This window comes from Balaenoptera borealis (genome assembly GCF_965194805.1).
Source record: "Balaenoptera borealis genome assembly, chromosome: 12".
NCBI classification, from domain to species: domain Eukaryota; kingdom Metazoa; phylum Chordata; class Mammalia; order Artiodactyla; family Balaenopteridae; genus Balaenoptera; species Balaenoptera borealis.
Window position 1 is genome coordinate 15242367 of NC_138869.1, and position 23748 is coordinate 15266114.

The 23748-nt window shown below is 46.9% G+C and overlaps 1 protein-coding gene across 4 annotated transcripts in view; it reads right to left on the minus strand.

The window, feature by feature from the left end:
* Positions 1–1353: 1353 nt before the first annotated feature.
* Positions 1354–23748, minus strand: part of EDEM1 (ER degradation enhancing alpha-mannosidase like protein 1) — a 28193-nt gene continuing 5798 nt past the window's right edge. For 2 of the 4 annotated variants that reach the window (XM_082345758.1, XM_082345759.1), the window contains 11 exons: positions 21955–22027; positions 18545–18648; positions 17197–17368; positions 15642–15825; positions 14039–14213; positions 12361–12481; positions 11715–11885; positions 9793–9866; positions 8824–8920; positions 6716–6919; positions 1354–5231 (listed from right to left, as the gene is read on the minus strand). In XM_082345758.1, coding sequence (XP_082201884.1) covers positions 5142–5231; positions 6716–6919; positions 8824–8920; positions 9793–9866; positions 11715–11885; positions 12361–12481; positions 14039–14213; positions 15642–15825; positions 17197–17368; positions 18545–18648; positions 21955–22027 — 1465 coding nt within the window. In that variant the 3' untranslated portion in view covers positions 1354–5141. The remainder of the gene's footprint in view (positions 5232–6715; positions 6920–8823; positions 8921–9792; positions 9867–11714; positions 11886–12360; positions 12482–14038; positions 14214–15641; positions 15826–17196; positions 17369–18544; positions 18649–21954; positions 22028–23748) is intronic. The other 2 variants (XM_082345760.1, XM_082345761.1) reach the window with 1 other exon arrangement.

Genomic DNA, 23748 nt, shown 5'->3' on the forward strand with positions numbered 1-23748 from the left:
CGCCGCAACTACTGAAGCCCGCGTGCTCTAGGGCCTGCGTACTGCAGCTACTGAACCCACATGCTGCAACTACTGAAGCCCACGCACCTAGAGCCTGTGCTCCACAACAAGAGAAGCCACCGCAATGGGAAGCCCGTGCACCAAAACGAAGGGTAGTCCCTGCTCGCCGCAACTAGAGAAAGTCTGCGCGCAGTAACGAAGACCCTACGCAGCCAAAAAATAACTTAATTAAAAAAAAGACCGTAGGGCTTGTCCTGGGTATCAAATCCAATTTGGCCATGATTAAAGGAAACACACACACACAGCCTGCCGTGTGCCAGGTGCCATGTTAAGCACTTTACACATAATGATCCACTCAACCCACTCTGTGCATATGGACTGTTATCACCATCCCATGTAATGGATGGGAAAACTGAAAATGGGTGGTGTCACTGTGTAACTTGGCACAAAGCTCATCAGTGGCAGAGCTAGGACTTACCCCAGAGAGCGTGGATCCGGAGTCCCTACCCTCACCCCGGCACCCTCCAGCGGTGCCCACACAGGATGATCCAGGCCACTCGCCCCACAGCTGACCGAGGGCTCCAGCTACCAGGGCTCTGCATCTTGGAGAGGGAAGGCGGGGCTGAGGCGTGATCTATGGCTCTTCAGCTGTCCGCTGGCATACTGCGCCTGCTTGGACTTGAAGTCAAGAGGATTACAAACCCATGGGACTTCATACACACACTCACCCTGCCTTACAGTGGCATGTGTTCTGAGATCAGCAGGTGCTTCCAAACTCGGGACTGCCCTTCACCCTGTTGCAATTCAGGGTTTTTATAAAGCCCCATCAAAATTGCAATGACACAGAGCTGGGACACCAGGATGTCACAGGGGCAGAATCAGCAATCTCCTTCAAGGTCCCATCAAGATTCAGGCAGCAGTTGGCACGGAGGCCATCCCTCTGAAACCCTCCTGGGTCGTGCTTCCCCTGGACTATTAATCCCATCTTAACCTGTAAAAAGTTAGGAGAAAGGAACTGCCTTGCTTAAGATAACACCAAGAATTGCTTCCAGGCTCTAGAGAGACTCAGGTAAATGGCAGCAAGAACTGAGAGTGAGTCAGGCCTGGGAGAAAGGAGGCTAAGGTGAAGAGGGTAGCGATGGGACAAAGGTCATTAAAAGTGGCTCTGACCCATACGTGAAGGACGGTTAAATGAAGGTATGACAGACAAGCCTGAAGTGGTATTACTCAGGGCTTAGCTGTAAAAAAACAAAATAAAGTTTTTATTCATCCTGTTTTATAGACTCTGCTCCCCTGTTTATCCTCTATATAACGTGTATGTGTGAGTATATAAAGGAGGAACAAAATGACAACTCAAAAAAAAAAGAATCTTTTAATAAAAATTACTCATAAAAATCCTAATACATTTCAAAGAGCAAGATATTTCGTAGTACATTTATAAAAGAACATTTGGTCCTTTTACAAAAAGCTCCCTTTTAATTTAAATACATTTCTTATTTACAGATTAAACATAAAATATCATCTATAGTTGCAAAGCATATTGCACGTTACAGACAGAAGCATTTGTATATTTCAATAGGTTTTCCCAGAGTTTCCAACTCTAGATTTTTTTGTGTGTGTAAAAACATATTTATCTTTCTTGCGCATAATAAATAAAAATGCAGCCTGTGTTTTGCTATTTAAAACTAAAACAAAATACCTTTAAAAATATTATTTCTCTGCCTCTCAGTAAGAGGGAAGGGGGGTAACAAATCAGGAAGGTCCACAGGTACTTAACATTCTCGCCAGATTCACATGTAAATTCAAGTGGGAACCGCACCCCTGAGCCCTGCAAAACCTGGGGACACACAGCCCAGCGGACTCACCTTCTCACTTTCACAAGAGTCCCTGCCCTGCAGGAACAGGCACTAGGGAAGGAGCTGGATGTCTGGGAATGGAAAAGGAAAGAAAGATCAAGACTTTTTTTTTTTCTAAAGTCCCTGCTCAGCCTCTCTAGGGCTGGGGCAATCATCCAGCCCGACCTGGTCGCCAGCATTAAATTTGCAGTCGGCAAAAAGAAAGACCGCTAGAAAAAAAGAATTTCTGATGTTTTCTCTACAAAATCCAAAGTGAAGGATTACAGTTTGTAATCATTCAGTAGACTGAGCTAAGAAAATAGCTGAGAGGGCTGTTTTTCTTTGGTGGAGGACACAGCAGGGAGGCGAGAGAGGAATCAAGCTGAGACCCTCAGATTGCACGTACCCAGCCAGGGAGCTAATTTCCATCTGCACAGACACCACCCTGGCGCATAAACACACAGAAAACTATTGAACTGGTGTGCACACGCCCCACGATCCAGGACAGCCTCAGAACCTGGGGATTCAGTCGCACAGAGCAGTCACACAGAGCGAGTTCTGACAGAAGATTTGGAAGTTCTGAAGGGAAGATTTGAACATGGAAGCCGGACTTCCACCAAGGCCAGGACAATCGGAGAGCTAGCAAACACTTCCTTCGTCACCTCCTCCTCCAGGACATGGAGCTCCTCAGTCACAGCATCTCAGCCAGCGAAGCCTGCCCTGGAACAACTGAGAACTCTCTGGTGGGAGGTTTAGACTCCACCCACAAAGGTAGCTATAAGGCAGCTTCCCACAAAGCTTTAGCAAAACCACTTTCATCGTGTGAACCAAAGCGGAGTCTAGACACTAGCTACACACAGGAACGCAAGGATGGAGCAAGCTGTCAGCTGTTCCAAAGCATATGGAGTGTCTGGAATCAGGGTGCTCCTAGGGCAAATCACAAGGCAATTTCCCTGATGCTCCCCTCCTCAGCCCTCACCTTCCTGATCTCTCACGACACAGAACAGAAGAAACAGCAAAGACCCTGAAGGATGTATCACAATTGTTGACACTCTGACCTTCAAAGAGAAAGCACGTCTTGAACGTGGCTCGAAGGACCTTCTCTGTAACCAGCCACGAGACGGGCATTCTGGCATCTAGTCACTGCCTACACGGCATCTAACTCTAGACTGGGCAGTCTGGAAGCTCAGCCAGCAGGGTGAGAATGGGTCGCTCACCCTCAGACTCACAACTGGTACCAGTCCAGTGCCTGGAAGCCAAGAAGGTCTGAGACTTAATACAAAACACGTCTCAGGTCAGCCTGTAGTCGTGAGGTGCCTCTGTGGCACTCAGGCCCAGGCCCCTGTTCCAGAGCGGGAGGGAGATGGGGTACCTGAGCCCAGAGGAGGGGGCACGTTGGGGTGCGATAACATAACAGCGTGATCACAAAGGGCCCACTTTCTTCCCTGAGGTGCCCCGTTCTCCCAAACAGCTCATTTATAGTCCCACCTTGGTTCACCTGGAGAAAAGGTGCAGCGAGGCTCATGCACGTGTGTGTATTTAAAAGGGGATATTTTGGTTTCACTGAGGCAATGAGAATATTTTAAATATATATAGTATTCTCAAAGAAGATTTTCTGTTCAGTAGATGAGACAATGTTGATCAACAGAATGCTTCCGAAATGAAGAAAAAATGTAAAATAGAAGCATTTGATTCTTTCTTTCCTTTAAAACATTTGCACAGTAAATGTTTAAAAGACAGAGGTGACATTTATTACTGAAAACCCCTCTTCTAAAAACCTCAAAGAACTGAATTAGATATCTATTTTAAAAACAGCAACACAAATTTTCAAGAAGAATAAAATTCTTCCCTTTTGACTGAAAATGCAATGGCTTACACAGCATTCCTTTCTAGCTTTAAAAAGACTAAAATAAAATCATTTGAAATATCCTAGCAGTGACGGGTGAGCCACACGACAGGTGAAATTGGAGGTTTTTAAGAGACTTCCTAACCCTTTCTATTGAGGTTCATTTCAACCTCTGACGTTACAGGGAAGCCAAAGCTCAGGGTTCAAACCCACCTCTGCTTTCTCTGAGCCCTCTGCACAAGTTCAAAGAGACACAGTTCCGTGCTCACTAAGGAAATAATACCAACAAAGAAAAAAGGCGTTTTAGCACAACTTCCTCTTTATACATGCTTGCTTAAAATATCAGGTTGAAAGGCAAGGACTGGCCAAGAAGTTTCCAGAACCTACCTGATATCCATCCCATGCCCCTTTCGCTGTGGTCACACCATGCAGCAATACAAAACAAGGCTGTTAAAATCATAGCAGCAGCTGTGACATCCAGTGGCCCAAACCTAAAGAGTATAAGGCACTCATCAAAAGCCTGCATTACACAGAGAAACGGCTCAAGGATGCCAGAAAGTCATCTGATCATGTCTTTCTCCCTGACTTAGTTGATTGGCACTAGACACAGGAAACAAAAACGAAACAATTCCAACCCAAACATGGTCGGAACTGATAATCCTTGGTTAGTAAATGTAAGACAGATGAAAGCTCAGATGATCATAGGTATTTTTCTCTCCCTTAAAAGGCACCTGGTTCTGAAACTATGGGAGATCCTCAGGTGAGTTCACAATAAATGTAGAACACCATCCAAAAGATCTACCTGTTAAGCTCTTAAACGGTGAGGCGACAACTTAAGAGACTGCCTGTTAGAATTCAGATAAATTCGTGAGCAAATAATCTGTAACACCGGGACGATTGCATGGGGCGCAAATGCATAACTGGATGATTTTTCCCCATGTGACCGACAATCGTGGGTGGAGACCTGGGAGACAGCCCAATTATCCAATAAGAGAGAGAGGATGACAAAATGCAGTACATAGGGATGTCAGGGGAACCGCAGGCCCTGTTGCACAGAAATTCATTCACAGTCCTCTGGCAGAGAGGTCGCCAGGCTGCAGTCACGCAAGCGCCGGCAGAGAAGACTCGATGGATTCCGAAGTAGGAAGGTCTGAAGATCCAGCCAAAGAGGCCCATCCACGGTGCACAGTAACATCAGCACGTCGTAAGAAGCCAACTTCTAAGTACCTTCTCACTTCAAAGTATATCCTTAAGACAAACAGGGCATTTTATTGAACAGAAGAGAAACGCTGAAGTATCCAAGAATCTACCAGATGTGGCTGGGGAGATGCACAGAGATTCCGACACCATCGTGGACGGCCAGACTCCTATCCTCCTCCACTTCGGACTGGGTCTCGGCCTAGCCTGGGTTCAGCTGTTTGAGGTCCAGTTTCAGATGAGGCCACACAGGGGAGAGCAGATCAAATCAAGCCAACCATCTGGTCAATCTGTCGCATGTAGACGCTCTTTAAGGGCAGGGAATATCGCCTCTCGTCAGGAACACGATTGCACTAGAAAGAAAATAAATGAGGGACAATTTGAATTTTGAGTTAAGACGCCATGTGTTAATTCCTGAGATGTGACTGGATGACCTCCCCTGGGGTTTCTCATCCTGGCACTGTCAACACTTGGGGCCTGTCCCGCGCACTGCAGGATGGTCAACAGCATCCCTGGGCTCCCCCGCTATACGCCCCCCGCCCCTAAGCCCCGGCTGTGACAACCAAGATTGTCTCCAGACATTGCCCAATGTCCCTTGAGGAGCAAAGTCACCTCCAGTTGAGGACCACTGATGTAATTTAATTTCCTCACTTCACAGGTGAAGAAATGGAAACCCAGGGAGGCTAAAAGACACGCACCCACGTGAAGAGGGGCCGGGACTAAAGCCTGCATCCCTTGGGTCCTTAATCCACCCAGAATCGCAAAAAGAAGTGTTTTAGCTACTTGAAAATACTGTTGTTTTTCTGAGTCTATTGCTCTTCTCATCCACAGCTAAAACCTAAATGCTTAAGAGTGTTATTTATTTACTTATTTTTTTAAATTAAAGGCTTTTTTTCTTTTCTCTCTCTCAAAGGGGATTCAAGGGTGAGAACCAAACATGCTGTCTGGAAAGTTTCCACATATATTCATGCTCTTACTCAAAGAAACATTTTCTCGCCGCTCTATACTTGAACTCACACGCCCTGCTCCTCATCTTTGCAAGATCCAGACTGACAGGTTCTCCAGTTGGTCCCACTGCCCCCCACTCGTGTTTTTTGTAGGTGCTGTGCCTCCTGCCAGAGCGTCCCTCCTGGGAAGCTCCCCCTCAGCATTCCAGGAGCTACTGAGAGGCAACCTCCTGAGTGAGGCCCTCCTGTTTTCCTGGCAGAATGATTCCTCCCTCTTGGGTGTTTCAACAGCACTTCACACAGCCTCCTACTGACAAGCACCTGGGGGGAACCGGTCTCTACACTGGGCCCTGGGCCCATCCAGCACCAGGACCCCTCTGACCGGCCTGCATCCCCGGTGCCCGGCACAATGGAATCGAGTCTATCAGACAAGTGTCTCCTTCAGTACAAATCCGGGCTCCACCACGCGGCTCCACCGTGTCACCTGACCCTCTCTGTGCCTCCCTTTTTCTGTCTGTGAAGTAGGGATATTACAACACCTACCCCTCACAGGGCTGCTATGAGAAGTTAACATACTTAGGCATTTAGCACAGTGCTTAGCATGTGGTAAGCTCTATAAATAAATGTTGGCTATGATTATCATCTCTCCTTCTAACTGTTTTTCCCTTTCCTCTCAATCACGCTTTGTTCGCTTCATCTACACTCCATGGCCTAATATAAATTTCAGGGTCTTATCTATAGCTACAGAAATGGCCTCTTTCTGAAACTCTTCTCAAACTACCCAACCCAAGTGTGCCATGAATATTCCGTCAGGAACTCTGGATGATAACGTGATGAGTCGTGTTTTCTCTTCCTCCAATTGCGAACCACCCCTGGAGAAAGCAACTTACATTGGAGCTGGAGTTGATGACTTTTAGCTCATGAGGTCTAGGCCTGTGCCCGGACTTTCCCACTGGGTCCTGCCCTCCCTCTTCAGAAAAGAACTCCTTCCAGGGTGACTCCCGAAGATGTTCATCCACAGATACAATGTGTCCCTCAGTTGTAAACATGTATCTGGTTCCAGATTTGTGTACTGGATTCTCCTCATCAAAGAGCTAGTAGAAAAAAGAAAAGAAAACAGATACAATTGTAGCAGGTTTGGAACCAACTCATAGGGCGGCTGAGTTCAGACTACTTAGGGACAAGAGCCTGCTCGGCTCTCAGGCCGACTCAGGCTGCGGGGCGGAGTCCCCAGTTGTGTTGAAACTCCGACGCCTGGACTTCCCCAATCCTGCCCAGACCTAGAGATGAGAAAGCCCGGGCTAAGAGCCAAGCGCCACTGATCTGCAAAAGCCCGAGATGCCCCCACGCTCCCCGGAGAGTTCCGGCGCTGCAATCCTGGAACTACCCTCAGCTCACACACACCTAGGCCCGAAACTGGAAAAGCCCGGAGAGAAGGAGGTCCGTGGTTTATCCTTCACCAGGTCCCCAGGGCCTGACGCACGTGCCACCGCGTGGCGCACTCCTGCGCGGGCTCTGAGGGCACAGGGCACCCCAGGCAGTCCTTCCTCCAGCAGCGGGCGTGGGGGGTGGAGGAGGGCGCAGCGGGGGCATCTAGAGAGAACCTCTAACCCAGGCGTGCGGTAAACGATGCGTGAGGAAGAACGCAGAACTCTTAAGAGACGGAGGAAACCTCACAGGCACCTCGGGTATTTTACAAACGAGGAAGAACACTCGGCACAGCTGCTCTGTGTTCACACGGCTCCCAGGAGGAAAACAGGGTCGGCCCGGGCCCTCCCCCTCCGCCACCTGCCGTGACCCTGAGTTCTTTCCCCGGGAACACCCTGGGGGTCTCCTCCATTCATTCGCCCCAGAACTGGCCCCGTGAACAGCCCGGACCCCACGGCTGCCGGGCGGGATGCCCGCCAGGCTCTCGGCAGCCGACCCGACCGGCCGCGCCGCGCAGTGTGGGGGGACCTCGGCGCCCACAGGACCCGGTGGCGGGACCACGCGGCCAGCGGGCGGGCACTCCCCTGCCTGCCACAAGAAGTGACGCCAGCAGCACCAGCAGCAGCGTCGTCTGAGGGGAACAGACCGGGGCTTCCGAAACCCGGCTTTGTGCAGGACCATTAGAGGCACTTGTCAACATTACAGGCTCCTGAGCCTGCTTCTGAAGACTCCCATTCAACATGGCTGTTATCTTAACAGTGTGACTCCAATCCAGCCGACGCCGGGGCTCGGGGACCACTGAACTAGATAAAACAAACCTATCACTACTGATGGATATCTGGATCTCGGCCTAAGTTCTCCACGCTGTTTCCCCGCCAGGAAATCCCGACCCTCTGAGCCCTGAGAAAGTATTCTTTTGCGTGTAGCCGTACAAGCCCGTGACAGAGGGGAGGAGAGCGGCCAGGTGCACGACGCAGATGCCGTGCACGCCCGTGGCCAAGCAGCCAAGCGGAAAGAGCACCGGACGAGGAATTGGGCCCAGGGCTCAAGCCTCGGCTCTGCCACGTCGTCAGCCCGAGAAGCCCGGCCAGTCGCCTGAGGGGAAGAATGAACACCGACTAGATGTTCCCGAAGGCTCCTTCCAGGTCCAAAAATTCAGTCTCTCCCTAAACACGCGAGGATGTGTGTACGGACAGAGAGCCGGCCGGGCTATGGGTCTCACCGAGAGCGCCCAGGTCAGGGGAAGTAAGAGCTGAGGCTCTGCGGTCTTCCTCAGGGAAGCCTCGTGACCTCCACGCTAACGAGGGTCCCCCAGGAACCGTCACCTGTGCTTCACACAACGTGCAACCCGAAGTGTGTCTGTGTGTGCACTCGGCAGTGCCTCCTCTACGAGGTCAGGAACCACGGAGCAGACAGCGACGTGCCTCTGCTCCGACAGCGCCGCGCCCCCGGGCCAGCGAGACGTCCAGCCTGGGGCAGCGCCTGGCGGTGTATGTCAGATGGAAGGCAGAGGAGTGCCTGCTGTCAGCAGGATGGAGCCCTTCCTGGGTTAATCTTACCACACACATACCAGATACAAGTATTTGCAGGTCTCGCTGAGGAAGAAGCTCTCCATCCGGTCCTCTGTGGACTTGTCGATGACGTGATGCAGCGTAGCGTAGCCACACCTGCGAAACAATCATCCGTGAGTCCCACCTCTGCTCCTTCGCACCTGCTTATTAACTTAAGAGGCAGAAGTAGCCTATTAACAGAACAACCAAGGGATCAAACACCACGTGAGAAACAAATTAGGGCAGGTTTAAGGGCTGTCCTTTTTCAGCCTAGATTGTCTGCAAACTTCATTAAAAAGTGGTCTGGCTGCCGAATCATCAGGTTAATGGTGGCGGAAGGGGGATGGGGGCGGAGGAGAGTATTTGCCAAAAGCATAACAGGACACCAAGAAAATGACTGGCAACAAACTCAAAAGGACTGATTTAAATTTCGTGTCCCAATACTTGTATAGACTGACTAACCATTTGATAGTCTAAGACAGTATTTTGTAAGAAAATACTCATGATATTATAGCTAGGTAAAAAAAGCACATCGCAAAACTGAAATAGAATTTTTATAGATATACATATATACACACATTATATATTTATATATAAATATATAAAAGAATATAAAACTATACACTTAAATGCTGATGGTAGTTATCTCTGCACATGGAGATTACAGTGATAATATTCTACCTCTGTATTTTCTATATTCCCTAAACTTTTTAGTATATATATTATTTGTATAACAGGGGAAATAAGTTACTTAAAAAGAGCTCATATAGTCTGCTGGAACCCTACAGGAATAAAGGTGAAAAAACATTTCTAATTCCCACTATAATGGGCAGGTTCTACTACACAAGAAGTAAGCAATTTCCCTACAAAATTAACATTAATGACCTGTTCTAAAAAGTAAAGTGCAAAATAGAATAATATCACCTCAGCACAACTCAAAAGAAATCACAAGTGGCCAACAGAAGAAGGAAGGAACTTAGAAAACTAACTTGACTTTTGTGTGCTTTTCCAGACTCTGCAGAATGTCCATTCCTACATGGAGGTAGAAGGGATTCCTGGTTGCCTAGAGAGAACACGAGAGAATGTGATCCAGCGGGGGCCTGGAAGACATGCCGTCAACACACATGGCGGTGACTGCAGGATGGTCCCGCGGAGATGAGTCACCGTCCCAAGGAAGGCACGGGCCAGTTCACTTTATCCTGAAGGGTCGTGAATGTTACAGGATTAAGGTGTTCTGTCAGTTCACATCAAAGCGCACCTCCAACCTGCTTAACTTGAATGGGGGGGCGAGAAGATCTGCCCCAGGGCAGATCAACTCCCTGCCTTTGGCTCTCCTGATCCCCATCATGATGAGAAATGAAACAACGCCTCACTGACAGTCCCATATCTGAGAACAAATCCAGTTTCTTTGTTGCCTTAGAACTCACTAGAAACTTAAGCTGCGAGCACAGGGAAACAGGACTTTGCCCCCGTTCCATCCACAGCACCGTGAGGAGGGCCAGGGGACGAGAAGACTCTCAAAGTATCTAAAGAGGCCTCCACATGCTGTGCTCTCTAATCACCCTAGGAACTCAGTCCCTGGCTTGCTTCCTCTTCTGTCACATGCTCATAGATGGTTTTGTTAGGGGAAGAAAAAAATTCTCTGGGAAGAGGAGACTTTTATCCCAAAACTAGTTTGAAAGTTGGGGATCACCTATAATTCGTGCCCAGTGCCAACCGCGCAGCAGCAAAAGCAAACGACCACAGGGTCAGCTGCCTCTGGATTAAGAGAGCACAGGGCGCCGCTTCAGAAGGCAAGGCTATAAAGCCGAAGATCTCTCTGGATTCTAAGAAAATAGTCAATATGAGGAAGAAGCTGCAAGAAGACAGAAGCAGTGACGGAAACAAAGAGGCACAAACCCAAAGGCAACAGACCTAAGCTTAAGAGGAGAACTCAGCCAGCACCCGAGTCTGTCACCCTCGGAGCGTGAGTGGCCGGACTCTACCCTGGGATCTGGGATCCGGGAGGCAAAATCAGAGGCTACCTCTCCACCCCTGAGAGCTTACGTACAACTCACAAGGTCTCTCTACACCTGAGGTCAGTTACCAGTTGCACAGGATTTCTCCCTTTTTCAGAAGCAAATGGCAAGGATTCGGTGCTAAAAAAAAATATGGAATAAATCTAAACTACTAATCCTACTACCAGAGCTCATCAGATCTCCTCGCGAGGGCTTGCCCACTACACGCGTCTGCCGAACGCACGGAGGGCCAGCTTCTTGGAAAGTGAGCAGCTCGTGCTGCTGAATTTGCGCATGGCTGACAGCTCTCGATGTGTATATACGTATGGCACGCACAGAGGTATAAATATCGGCCTTAAACCGTCGGGGAGAAGATTCTTCACAGTTAAAGTGACATTTCCTCTGGCATTCAAGTAATTTCACAAAAGAGGAACACTGTATGTTTTTTTGAAGGATTAAACAAAAGTAGGCACTCAGACAATCCCAGATGATTCCCTTTCCAACTAAGAAAAATAATTTTTCTATCTGAATACTTTACACAGACCAGGGTTCCACAGTACATGAGGACAGAAATGCATCCCCCAACAAGAGTTCTTTGGTCAAATAAATTTGGAAAACAGAGAGTACCAAATCTTCCTCTTGACTGAAGGGTGTGAGAAAGAAGCCCTGCAGTAAAGATACAAGTCAGCTTTGCAGAATGTAGGGCAAACGCGTACATGACCGCAGACGTCTTCCCCGTCCCGTGCAACCAGGACAGACACTGAGCGCTAACAAGGCTCTGGGCCGGCAGTCACTCTAACGGTCGCTGTGAAACAACACAATTCCCCACCTGTCAGCAAGTGTTCCCTACGAACCAACTGCTACAGGTCTTCCCAGCATTTCAACACAAACTACTGCTCAACAAACTCCAGTACCTGGTAGAGGAGATACGTGGACTCCACCAGCTCGGGTCTCAGCGGGTAGAAGAACACGTCGGGGGCCTGCAGCTGCCAGTTGTACCTCTCGGGGAGGGCCCCGTAGCGCTTCCATATGGCGTAGTAGAAGGCGTGCAGGCAGATGGCATCTTCCACGTCTCCTATCAGAACCTACAGGGAAGGCGCAGGTCACCAGGCTAAGTCACTGTTCTCAGAGTGGCAAGACGTGACACAGGCCCTGGGCTCCCCCCTCCCCCAACTGGTCATCTGACCTACAAACGTAGCTAGAGACAAAACCAACCCAAAAGGAGCATCCCAGACAGACCCCCCCAACCCCTCATCTGGCCATCAATGCCAAAGCCCTGAGAACTGCATAGGACAAGAGGCTAGCTGTACTCATGAACGAGAAACAGACAACTGAGACATGAACCATCCAAAAATCACACGCCGTTACTCTTCTGGCATGGCTTTGCACTGACTTAGTGTGCAGTAATTTCCAAAGAGAATGATGGGGACGTACTGTGCTATTCACTTCCCAAATCTGAAGGAGCCAGAGAATGTTCTGGTACCATAAAAAGAAAACAGAGGGGGGAAAAAAGCCCTTTCCAATGACTGCTTTTTCTTAGCAAACAGGATTGCGAAATACCTGCAGTCCTGGGAAGAACGCCTGCAGAGAGTCAATCCACGTGTTCATCAGCTGCCCGCTGAACATGTTCACGTTGACGTAGAGGGGCGGGTCCCCTTCTCCCTCGTTACAGGCTTCCCGACTGAGGAGCCAAGCAGAGCGGTCAAAGGGGAAGAAAGAGAAACAGCTCCAGCTCTGTTCTCCCAGCAGCCCCTGGCAGCTTCACTTAAATGGAATCAACATATTAACCTTTTCTCCTAACTCATTCTTTAAACCTTTGGAGACAGATTGCCTCTACCTCTCAATACAAGACTCTAGCATAAGATGACACTTACCAAAGGATAAAAGTTCTAAACTCAGCCATGGTAACACGTTGGGATTTCACTGCATTTTGCAGAAAGCACTTTGACATCAGGTTTGAGAAATACTTCCACGTAATTTGGTATATAGCATGGGTCAGTTTTGACCTGAGTGGGGAAGTCTGGTTATTTCTGCACAAAAAAAGAGTCTCTTCTCTAATAAAATCCTATACCATGGGCCTGGAGGAACACCTCAGGGCAAGAAGCTCCGGGATTACTACTAATTTAGTAAATTTACGTGCTTTAAAAATTGAAAAGGACTGAACTCTGTCCAAACAGCCTCTTATTAAAACACATCACTTGAATGATCCTACAACAGCTAGGGTAGAAATGGGCAGGCAACTCAGTAGCTATCACTTGCACTGGCCACTTAACACACACATGTGCACAAGGGAAGACCCAGGGAAGACAGAGGTGGCACCAGGGTCGAAGCCGCTGCAGCTTCGAATGGCACTTATCTTCTGCCATCCTGAATGCACAACTGACAAGCGGGAAACAAAGCTGTTTTAAACAAACACAGAGGGGAAAAAAAGGTGGTAACTACCCTTTCTCTCATCAAGTATAAAGACCAATCCCAACTTCTTTAGAAAGTGAAAGAACCAAAACAACTGTGCCGCATTACAGCTCTATGTGCAAATAAAACCAGCGAAACAGAGGGATGTGTCACTCCTTGTGGCAGCCAGTCTCCAGGTGGCCCCCAGTGACCCCTGCCTCCTGGCTGTCACACCCTCGTGCAGTACCCTCACAGACTACATCAGCCCTGGTCTGTGTGACCAACAGCGCCCGGCAGAAGTGCTGGTTGTCATTCTGAGATTAGGGCATAAAGGTATATGGCTTCCATTCTGGTGGCTCTCTTTCCTTCTCTCTCAGATCACTCATTCTGGGGAAGCCAGCTGCCATGAGCTGCCTACAAAGAGGCCCATATGGCAAGGAACTGACACCTCCAGCCACAGCACGTGAAGAACTGAAGCCTGGGAGGGGCCCCTCCAGCCCTGACTGCGCTGTGACAAGGCTGCAGCCCTTACCAGTAGCTTGTGGATGACCTCGTGAGAGCCCCTGGACCAGCCCAGCTGCTCCTGGCTTCCTGACCCTCAGAAAATGGGTGAGATAATGTTTGCTGTTTTAAGCCACTAGGTTTCAGGGTAATTTGTTACGCAGCAGTAAATAGCTAATACACCTCTTCACCACCCCCTCAAATGACTAACAAACAACTAGGAGGCAGTAAAATGAGGGCAGAGACCCAAAGACCCTGTGAATCTATGTTGAGAAAAATAACGAGCATTTCACAATACATTCTATTTGCTCGACGGGAGAGTAAGAGAGATGGTGAGGAGACATACCCTCTTCTTAAGTAGTTCTGAATACTCTTATATGCAGCATTAAACATTTCTAGGTCTTCTTTTTCTCCAAAGAGAATGTAAGATTTCAAGAGGTATTCATAGAAGGAGTCCAGTCCGGCACCCAAGCCACTCTGCTTTCCGACCCAATGGCCCGTCTGAATGTTCACAACATTGCCTGTGAAAACAAGCAAGCTCGTCAGGGCCCGGGTGGCGGGCAGGGGGACCTCCTACTTCAGCCCCTCTGCTCCTCAGCACCTTCGTCCCTCACAGGAAAGAGGAGGGATGAATGCGTGGCCCTCACGTCTTTATCAGTCCTATCAGCAGCATGGGTGGCTCGAGCTTCCCGAGCATACAGTGTTTCAACACGGACACAAAAATGGGGAAAACATTTAATGCACAAGAAAAATAGGTTTGTCGTGTTGCTTTTCCAGATTGACAATGCACTTCAAAAGCCTAAAGGGTGTTGTTCATCAGAGAATGATGAATTACATAATTTACATTACCTGTAAAATGGAAAAAAAAAAAAGAAAAACAAAAATAATCCAAATGTCCAACATCAGAAGAGTTAATGGACTGTCATATAGATTTTAAAGGCAATAACTGTGAAAACAAGATAACTTGAAACCACCTGCATGATTTGCCAAATGAAAGGCAGGATAAAAATATCTATATTATAATTTGAAAGTATATAAAAGTTGCACATGACAGGCTGCAAGGGCCTATGGAAAATTTTAAAGTTGACAGTTTGGGTGACACTGGTAATGGGGTGACGGGGTGACTATTTTGTTTCTACTGTTATTGTTAAATACAACAAATTTGTAAATGAATTGAAGAACTTAAGGAAGAGTAATCGAAGATCACTTCTAAAAAGCAGCGCTTTTGCAATGACACTCTAGGCTCCAGGACCACCAATCCAGCTCCTTCCCGAAGACAAAAAGAAAATATTTCTCAAAATTAGATAGTTACAAGAGGCAAACAACCTATTTTAAAATAACATCTTGAGCTAGTAAAATACTGATAATCATTGAAGATAAATAAGGAGTACATAGGGGTTCATTATTCATTATACTTTTTCCTACTTTGATATGTTTGAAATTTTCCGTAATAATTTTTTAATAACATCTTGATCAAAATTCTCAAGGGAAAAAAATAAAATCTAATACAGGTTTAATCTGGGCTTTTAACCTACTACCACAAGCCGAGATTTTTTAAAAGGAGAAAGTCACTCTACCAGTTAACTCTAACTTCCTATCTTTGGAACCTTATACTGAAGCAATATAATCTGCCTCCGAGGCAGTTCTTTTTATAGCATTTAACAATTACTTTCAAGTGGAATATGCCAAGGGATTCAGATCAGAAGGGAGCCCTCAAATAGGAGAGCATTATTCTGTCCCATCAACCTTCCAGCCTCCCTCTAAGTGAAAAGTCACACGGAGAAATCAGATGTGGCAGACACTGAGGGAGGGCCCTTCCCTCTGAGTTGTCAATTTTCAGGTTCAATAGTACAAGGAAGAAGGAGTGGAAAGGAGGGGGGGGCCCCAGAGAAGAGGAAAGGAAAGGGGGCGATGTGCGCAGTGCCAAGGGCCTCACAGGTGCCCCACACCTAACAACCCCGTATCGTTGCTCCGCAGGTTCCAAAGGGCTTTCACAGCTCGCCTGGCCACCCACTCAAACGTGGAATCCCCCAGCAGTCGACTCAGAATCCCAAATTCCACCAGCAGGGAACCAGCGCCGGCCGTGCACGTCTCATTATTGCTGTCAGGAGGAACGCCTGTCTTTAGGTTCACCTGGGGACAGGAAGAGACAAAGGGCTTGTGGCAGAAGTCAAGGAGCCCACAGGGCTAGAAGACCGGGTCACAGCGACCACACTCCACTAATGAACCAAGCTCACCACGGGGGAAGTCAGCCCGCCGCCTCCCACTTTACATCCAAAAGGAAAATGGGAGTAAGTTTAAGACACAAACAAGACAGTACGAACACCAGAGCCCTGTGTTATTAATAAGAGCAAGTCTCGGGGGAATCATTATAATGCTATTCACTAATCTGCCTCTTTCCAGCAGGTTCTCTTCATGGTTACGCAGCACCAGGCTTTGGCACTGGGGACAAAGGCAAGCTGTGGAATCACGTAGAAATTTTAAGTGAGCTGCTATGAACTCAGTCCTGCTCAGCAAACGTTAACAAATCTTGGACTGCGAGAGAAAGGAACCCAGCGAGAAAGTGACAGCCTGTTTCATCACTGAGGCTCAGTGGTCTGGCAATTCTCCACTGGTTGGTGACCCAAAGGCTGACTCAACTCTCAGAGGGGTTCTGGACTCAGTAAATCAGATACCACAAAGATAGAATCTCCTTCCAGACCTTGCATTTAAATCAGCAGCTAACTTACTGGTCTGTACAGGCTTTATTTGAAAGATCCACATGAAATGTTCAAAAGAACATTCGCTGAGCTCCTACAGCGTACATGTGGGGAAATGGACCCAAGTCAGAAATGAAGACAAATTGCCCCCACTGTTTTGCAGCAGGGGATATAAATCCCACTTGCAAAAAGGGTTGAGAATACTGAGCACAGGGCTTCCCTGGTGGTGCAGTGGTTAAGAATCCACCTGCCAATGCAGGGGACACGGGTTCGAGCCCTGGTCTGGGAAGATCCCACATGCCGTGGAGCAACTAAGCCCGTGTGCCGCAACTACTGAGCCTGCGCTCTAGAGCCCACAAGCCACAACTACTGAGCCCGTGCACCTAGAGCCCGTGCTCTGCAACAAGAGAAGCCACGACAATGAGAAGCCCGCGCACCGCGATGAAGAGCAGCCCCGCTTGCCGCAACTAGAGAAAGCCCGCGTGCAGCAACGAAGACCCAACACAGCCAAAAATAAATAAATAAATAAATAAATTTATTTAAAAAAAAAGAATACTGAGCACAGGAACATAACTTCCTTAAGGGGAGGGATTAAGTCAAATATGTCACTGTATGCCCAGCACACAACAGGTGTTCAGTAAATGCTGAATGAATTAAAAACCATTTCTATCATATTTAGGGCCAAATTCTCTCAAGGACATGGCTTTCCTCTTCCGCATCAGCCCCACTCCTTCCCGCAAATAAATTCATCAACAAAGAGTTTTAATCCGGGAAGGTGGTGTGCTGTTGACGCCCGTCTACCTACCCGAGGGTAGGGGATCCCTGTCTTGGTGTTTTCAAAGGCAGGGAGGAGCCGCACGGCCAGGTCGTGAGCCATATGCAACAACTCATTATCATAATCCTTAATCGTCATGTCACCAAAGGGCTGCTTGGAGTCAGTTATTATTCTGTGGGCAGAAAGAAGGCTTCCCAGGACCCTAATGACAGGAAGAACAAAAGAAGAATAAAATCACGTTGCTTGTAAATGTGTACAATCCAGCTCAGAATGACAGAAGCAGGCTTGAATTCCCTATGGACTTAGCACTGCCTGAAATCAGAGGGACTGGACTTAATGACCCCCTGAAGTTCTTTCCAGCCCTGACAGTAAACGATCAATTGTTAGCTAACAGCATTATCGAAAGGGAGAAAGCAAACCATTCTTCTGAGGCTACTGAGAATAATCCCACTTAAAGTAGTAACAGTGTTTAGTCGTTTTCATCATCTCATCAAAAGGGAGTGTCCTAATCATTCCCAGAATAAATATCACCTTTTAGTATTAATAAACTACTCTTGGTTTCTCTCACGTGGGGAAAAAACTTAGCCAAATAAGAAACAGAAAAGAGCAAGACAACACACACTAAGTAACTTTTGTAGTTCTGGCTGCCAAGCAACGTCAAATTCTCCCACTTCCGGTCAAGAGGCAAGGTGGGGAAGAGGAGGAGAAGGAGAGAACGACCCGGCTGAGAGGCAGGCGCCACCAGCTTAGATCTCAGTCCCTCAGCAGCCACGAGCTCAGGTCCCCCTCCAGTGAGCTGAAGCAGATTGTGACATTTTTCAGAACAAATGTTTTCGTAACTTTAATTTTAAATAAATGCTATATCTGGAATGTTATGCAGTGATACAACTTTCAAAGTTTAAATGGAATAGGAAAGCAGTCCCAATCTTATCAAACTAAAAAGGCAAGATATAAAACATGAGCCCAGTACATTAGAGGGAGGGAGAGGGAGGGAGACCCAAATGGTCAGCAGTGGTTTTCTGCAGGTGGTGGGTGACAGGAGAAACTCTGATTCCTTCAGAAATACATAGGGGTTTTCCTAGGACACAGTGAAGGAAATGAGACTAGACATAAAGTGAAATAATGAAAAACTCCTTTAAAGGGACATCTATCTTAAACCTGCGTTACAGTGTGTCTTTCTATTTGGCCCCAAATATAATTAGTTTGAAATGGCAATTGTTTCCGTTTTGATCAATCCAAAAGCAGATGAAAAGGGGACACAGTGCCCACCAGGTCTGCATGGACTCCCTACCTAGACCCTGGGGCTGGTAGACCCTCCAGGAGTTTTCTCCTTCCACACCCAAAAGCAGCCTTCAATCCGTTTGATGTACTATTTTACCTTATCGTGGCCTCAAAGACTTGGACGGTGGAATCTTTGTCAAATGACACTGTGTTGATCACTAACTTGACTGCTTTCTGGAACTCGGATGAATTTCCCATTATCTTTAAAAAGAGGAACACAAACCATTACAACGGCCTGAAGTGACACTGAGGCTGCATGATCGCAGGAGCTGGGCCACTTCATCTGAACGTCTGTACGTGTGGTCTTGCCACTCGTGGGAGTAGAAACACAAAACGTAGAAGAGCACAGTTATCTCTTAGGACACATTCTGGGACAGATGGCAAGCCCATCTCCACGAAACTCAAGCATCCTATCTCCAAATGGCAGAACTGTGTCAATAACTCCTCATAAAATCATTAGCAGCCCTCATCGTCCTGCCCCATTCTCCCTCAACTTCTGTCTCATCTTGTCTAGCATGCAAGGCGTTACAGTTCCGGAAATTCCTGAAATGAGTAACAATAAATCCAAAAACTGAAGGAACAAAAAACATGGCTTTCCCTCTGCTCCTCAAATAACGCGACAGCTTGGGCGCTTAGCTCCCAGGAGACCGAAACATCTGGAAAACTGACTCCTTGCTTGTTACCCAGATGTCTGAACACTTTGGGAAATAGTGGTATTATCTTTTGGAGCATAGCGTAAGACCAATGACATTCAAAACAAACAAAACATACAAATAACCAGCTCTACGTCCTTTGTAAGAAATGTTCTAGAATTAGGATTCCTATTTTGGGTGTGTGGATATGGTATCATTCCAAGCTTCTCTCTCTTATATGAAGTGCAAATTGGACATAAAATTTGATAAAATAACCTGAATAGAAATGCTTTCACGCTGTTCAAAATTTTATGACAATCCTGGCACTATAATGACATCATAAAGACACCAAAAAAAAAAAAAAACCAAGAAAAAACAATTTCATTCAGACACTACTTATTTCAAGTATGTCTTATTTCCTAGTGTTTATTGATCTAGTGCATCTTTTTTTCTTTTTCTCCCCCTCATTGTTATTTTGCTGTTACATGCAGAGCAAGTACAGACGTTTCTTTTCTGGCTTTCGGTTCCTTCTTTTTAAAAGATTATGCGATCATGACACAAGTTGCATCTAACAGTCAAGGGACTGCTGTTGTCCAAGTGTTTCCAAAGCACACCTGTTAAAGTTTGTTTAAAATGTCAGCAAAAGAAAAGGGAAACGTCAACAGAAGTAACACCTGAAAAATAAGCCTGAAGTGCACCTTAAAGACCGGATGTTCTACAATGAAAACCACAAGAGATGGGTCTGTTTCCCTACAGATGTTCACCAGCAGCAAAATCTGTTCGCAGCTGCAGGGGCTGATATGATCTCAGATCATGTGGAGGAAGGCAAAGGAAGCCAATAGTTTTCAACGATATATTGTAATTTGCCATTTTAGACAGCTACGGAACAGAGTAACGAGGCTCTGAAATCATTCACTCAGGCTCAAGAAAAGCTGGATTGGGTTTCTTTACTTCTCAGAACTTCTCAGAGCCTTTAAACTGCTGGTGTGCACTGTGGCTCTCCAGTGGTGGGACAGACTGGTAGAATTTCTCAAGTTCATTTGGGAACAGAATTCTTCTTTGAGGGAGAACACCCTTGGAATCTGTGTTGGGAAATGCCAGGTTACTAGAAATTCATTTTCTTAACACGTATTTGCACTCCTATCATGTATCAGATACTATGCGGTGTGGACAGAGTGCAGTGACTGTAACAGAGACAAGGTCTCTGTACTTCAAGAGCATGGCAGACAGATAAAAAGACACAATGGGGCAAAAAGAGAGAGGTCATGGGGAAAAGTTGTGCTTTCATAAGCTATATATGAGTCTTGGGACTTTTTTTAAAGCGACACTTGTAGCCTGAGTCAGCCTCTGGTCCCCTCAACAAGTTAACTCTAATCAGGGTGAACACACCCATCCGGGCACATTTTGATCAGTGATGGTGCATGACTGACAGGGAGTAGCAATCACTTCAGAAGGAGAGACTGGGAAACTAAACTGCTGTGCAACTACAGCCTGGCAGAACGAAACCCCGGACTCTCTGTTAGACCATGAGCCTAGGGGAATTTAGAAGGACCGCTCCAGCTCTTCCCAAGTTCCGGTAATTCTACTACTAGCAAGATCTGGGACAGTTGTAATGCACACTTAGCTAGCGTTACCCAATTCTAACTCCTGACAGCTTCAAACTCTGTTTAAGGAAAGTTAAAATGCAGGATTTGCAATCAACTACAGTACAAATCCTCTTATGGTAAAGGTGTGCCGGACAACGGAGGAGAGCAAAGAGGTAGTAGAATCATGTTGACTAAGGAAGTTTTTCAGCGCTGCGCTGGAATACAGTCCCTTGCTGTACTCTACAGCAAAGGGTCGTGAGGCACGCCAAGCGCACACGGCAGCCCGGTAATGAGAACCGTGCATGGTGCCTGACTGCCTTCCATGCGCTTTAGCTCATCTGTCTAGAGGTCTCCAGCTGCCTTGAAGCAAACCAAGGGCTGAGCACGTCAAGGCTGCCCCTGAGCTGGCAGCCCAAGTCTGGAGGGGGTAGTGTCCACAAAACACGGAAAGCAAATAAAACAAGAGTGTTATACAGAGGGTCTCTGCGCAGGGGCTGGAACCAGGGCTCAGACTTGATTTTGGGGGGCCAGTAGCTGGGGCACATTTCAGGGGATCTTGTCCCCTGGAGATCTTGAAATCCTGAGATCCTGTCTTTTACTTCTGAAATCTTAACTACAGTAACTGTATACTGGTTCCTTTAAGGAATAAAATAGTGGGGGAACCCCGCAGAAAAATAGGTTTCCCCCAAAACAATCACACTTTCTTTTTTTTTTTAAAACATTTTTTAAAAATTTATTTATTAATTAATTAATTAATTTATTTTTGGCTGCGCTGGGTCTTTGTTGCTGCGCATGGGCTTTCTCTAGTTGCAGCGTGCGGGCTTCTCCTTGCAGCGGCCTCTCTTGTTGTGGAGCACGGACTCTAGGAGTATGGGCTTCAGTAGTTGTAGCACGTGGGCTCAGTAGTTGTGGCTTGAGCAGCAGGCTCAGTACTTGTGGCGCACGGGCTTAGTTGCTCCACAGCATGTGGGATATTCCCGGACTAGGGCTCGAAACCGTGTCTCCTGGATTGGCAGGTGGATTCTTAACCAGTGCACCACCAGGGAAGCCCAACAATTACACTTTCTCCTCTGCTTTTTTAGGGGAATCACATTTCCCCTCATCTAACCTTCAATGTTTTTCTTGCTCTCAGCATTAAGCTCATTAAAATAAACAATAGCTATCAGAGCTATGAATACATGTTGAGAATCACGTTTCCTGGAATTCTCATCCCTGGGGGAAAGTAAGGGTAATTAACTCCAAAATACCTTAATTAATTTTTAAAAATAATAATAAAGCTGAACACTTACTGCAAGTGTATCCAACGCATCAACAAGAGTCAGTGAATAATTCCCTAGGACATCATTGATGTTCAGATTTGAACTGAAAAAGAAAGAAAATTAAAATTAAACAAAGGTACTTTAAAAGAGAAAAAAGACAGTAAAACTAAACACTCATCAGAAACTAAAATTGCTGGAAACTTATTTATTCAGGGACTACTATGGGTGGGTCAGTATGGCAATGGTCCTTCTCCCTCACAAGGGATAGTCTCTATAGTGTCACAGAATAGCAGAGACACACACGCTTATACTATAGTGGAAAGAACACAAAACAGGAAGTAAGGAAATGGGAAACAGGAGTCATTGCCCTCTCCGAGATACAGTTTTAACAGCACAAATGACCTTTCTGTCCAGCTTCAAAAAGCTCTGATTTCGAAATCATTAGGAATGAAAAAGGAGAGGCCCTGTCACATGACCTGCAAATAAAACTTTAATACAGAAATCAGACACTGCCGCAGATTACACGCACATAGCAGCAAATAAATACCTCAGTTACAGGCTCAGTATCACTCATCCATCCTTGGGGTGGGGGAATAAATTAACTGCTTTACACCATTGTTTCCCTAACATACCACCCAAAGAATCCCCACCAGCTCCACAAATTGCAAGGAGCTGCTGTTTTACCATGAACCAAGGCAGGGCTTCTCATAACTGCAGCTGCACCAATGCTTCTGCCACACGCCTCCTGCCCCATAAGCAACACCGATCGCCCACTCTGAAACAATCTTAAGACACCAACTTCAGGGCCGCAAAGAGGGTAACTGACAGTTCTTTATAGCGCTAAAAACGACAAGGATAATACTAATACATCTGGGACAGGTGGGGATGGAAAAATAGTGTAAGTCATAAAGTCAGCTTGACAAATTCTAGGGAGTTCAGTTATTCCTGTCCCATTGCCACAAACCCAGAAGGCAACTGCAGAAGCTTGAAAAGATTTGAAAGTAAGGAGAGAAATGAAAAAGATGAAAAAGATGTCAGTAAGGAGAGAAACAGGATGACTGTTTCAAGATTACGTTTATGAAAAACCACAGCGAAAAAACCCTAGTTTTATCTTCAGCAACTGATTCACCGTTAGTATGACGTCTTCCATCAAATCCCCGGACCACGTTACCTACTCCGTGGGTCTCTCTAATGGGTCCTGTCTCACTTCCCCGCGGGCAGCATCTCCGTGTTCCAAATGCTCGCCCTGCTCTCTGAGAGGCCTCCTATGCGCCTCAGCTGGGGCGAAGTGGGCCCCACGTGAGACAGGCATAAACGGCTCCAACACCTCACATCTGATTTTACCTGAGCCTTTGTTTTATGCTGGTCATGTCACTTAATCTAGGACAAAGAATGTATGGCAAAATTTTACCTCCTTTCTTTGAAACAAGCTATCTACAAGGGGCAATCTAGGAACCAGGGCTCTCACATGTCTCTCCCAAGCTGCGAAGCCAGCACACTGCACGGCTGAAGAACCCCACCTGCTGCTTCTAGCTGTCGATTCTTTCCGAACACACGAATATGACTGAAGAAGGTCCTCTGAAGACGAGAGCTGTGGCTTAAGCTCAGCCCTTCAAGGGCAGTGCCAGCCAGAGAGGATATAGGAAGTGTCAAAAGCTGGAGGGGAAGGCCAAAGGAGACAGGGAGATGCTCAATGCTGCCCACTCAAGAACATTCTACTGAGCTTAAATATTTACCTCCATTGCTCTGCTGCTCAGAAACCAAGCGTTGGCTCCAACAACCCACCTCATCACAAAACGGGTCTCTCATCACTTAGCCTCCAGG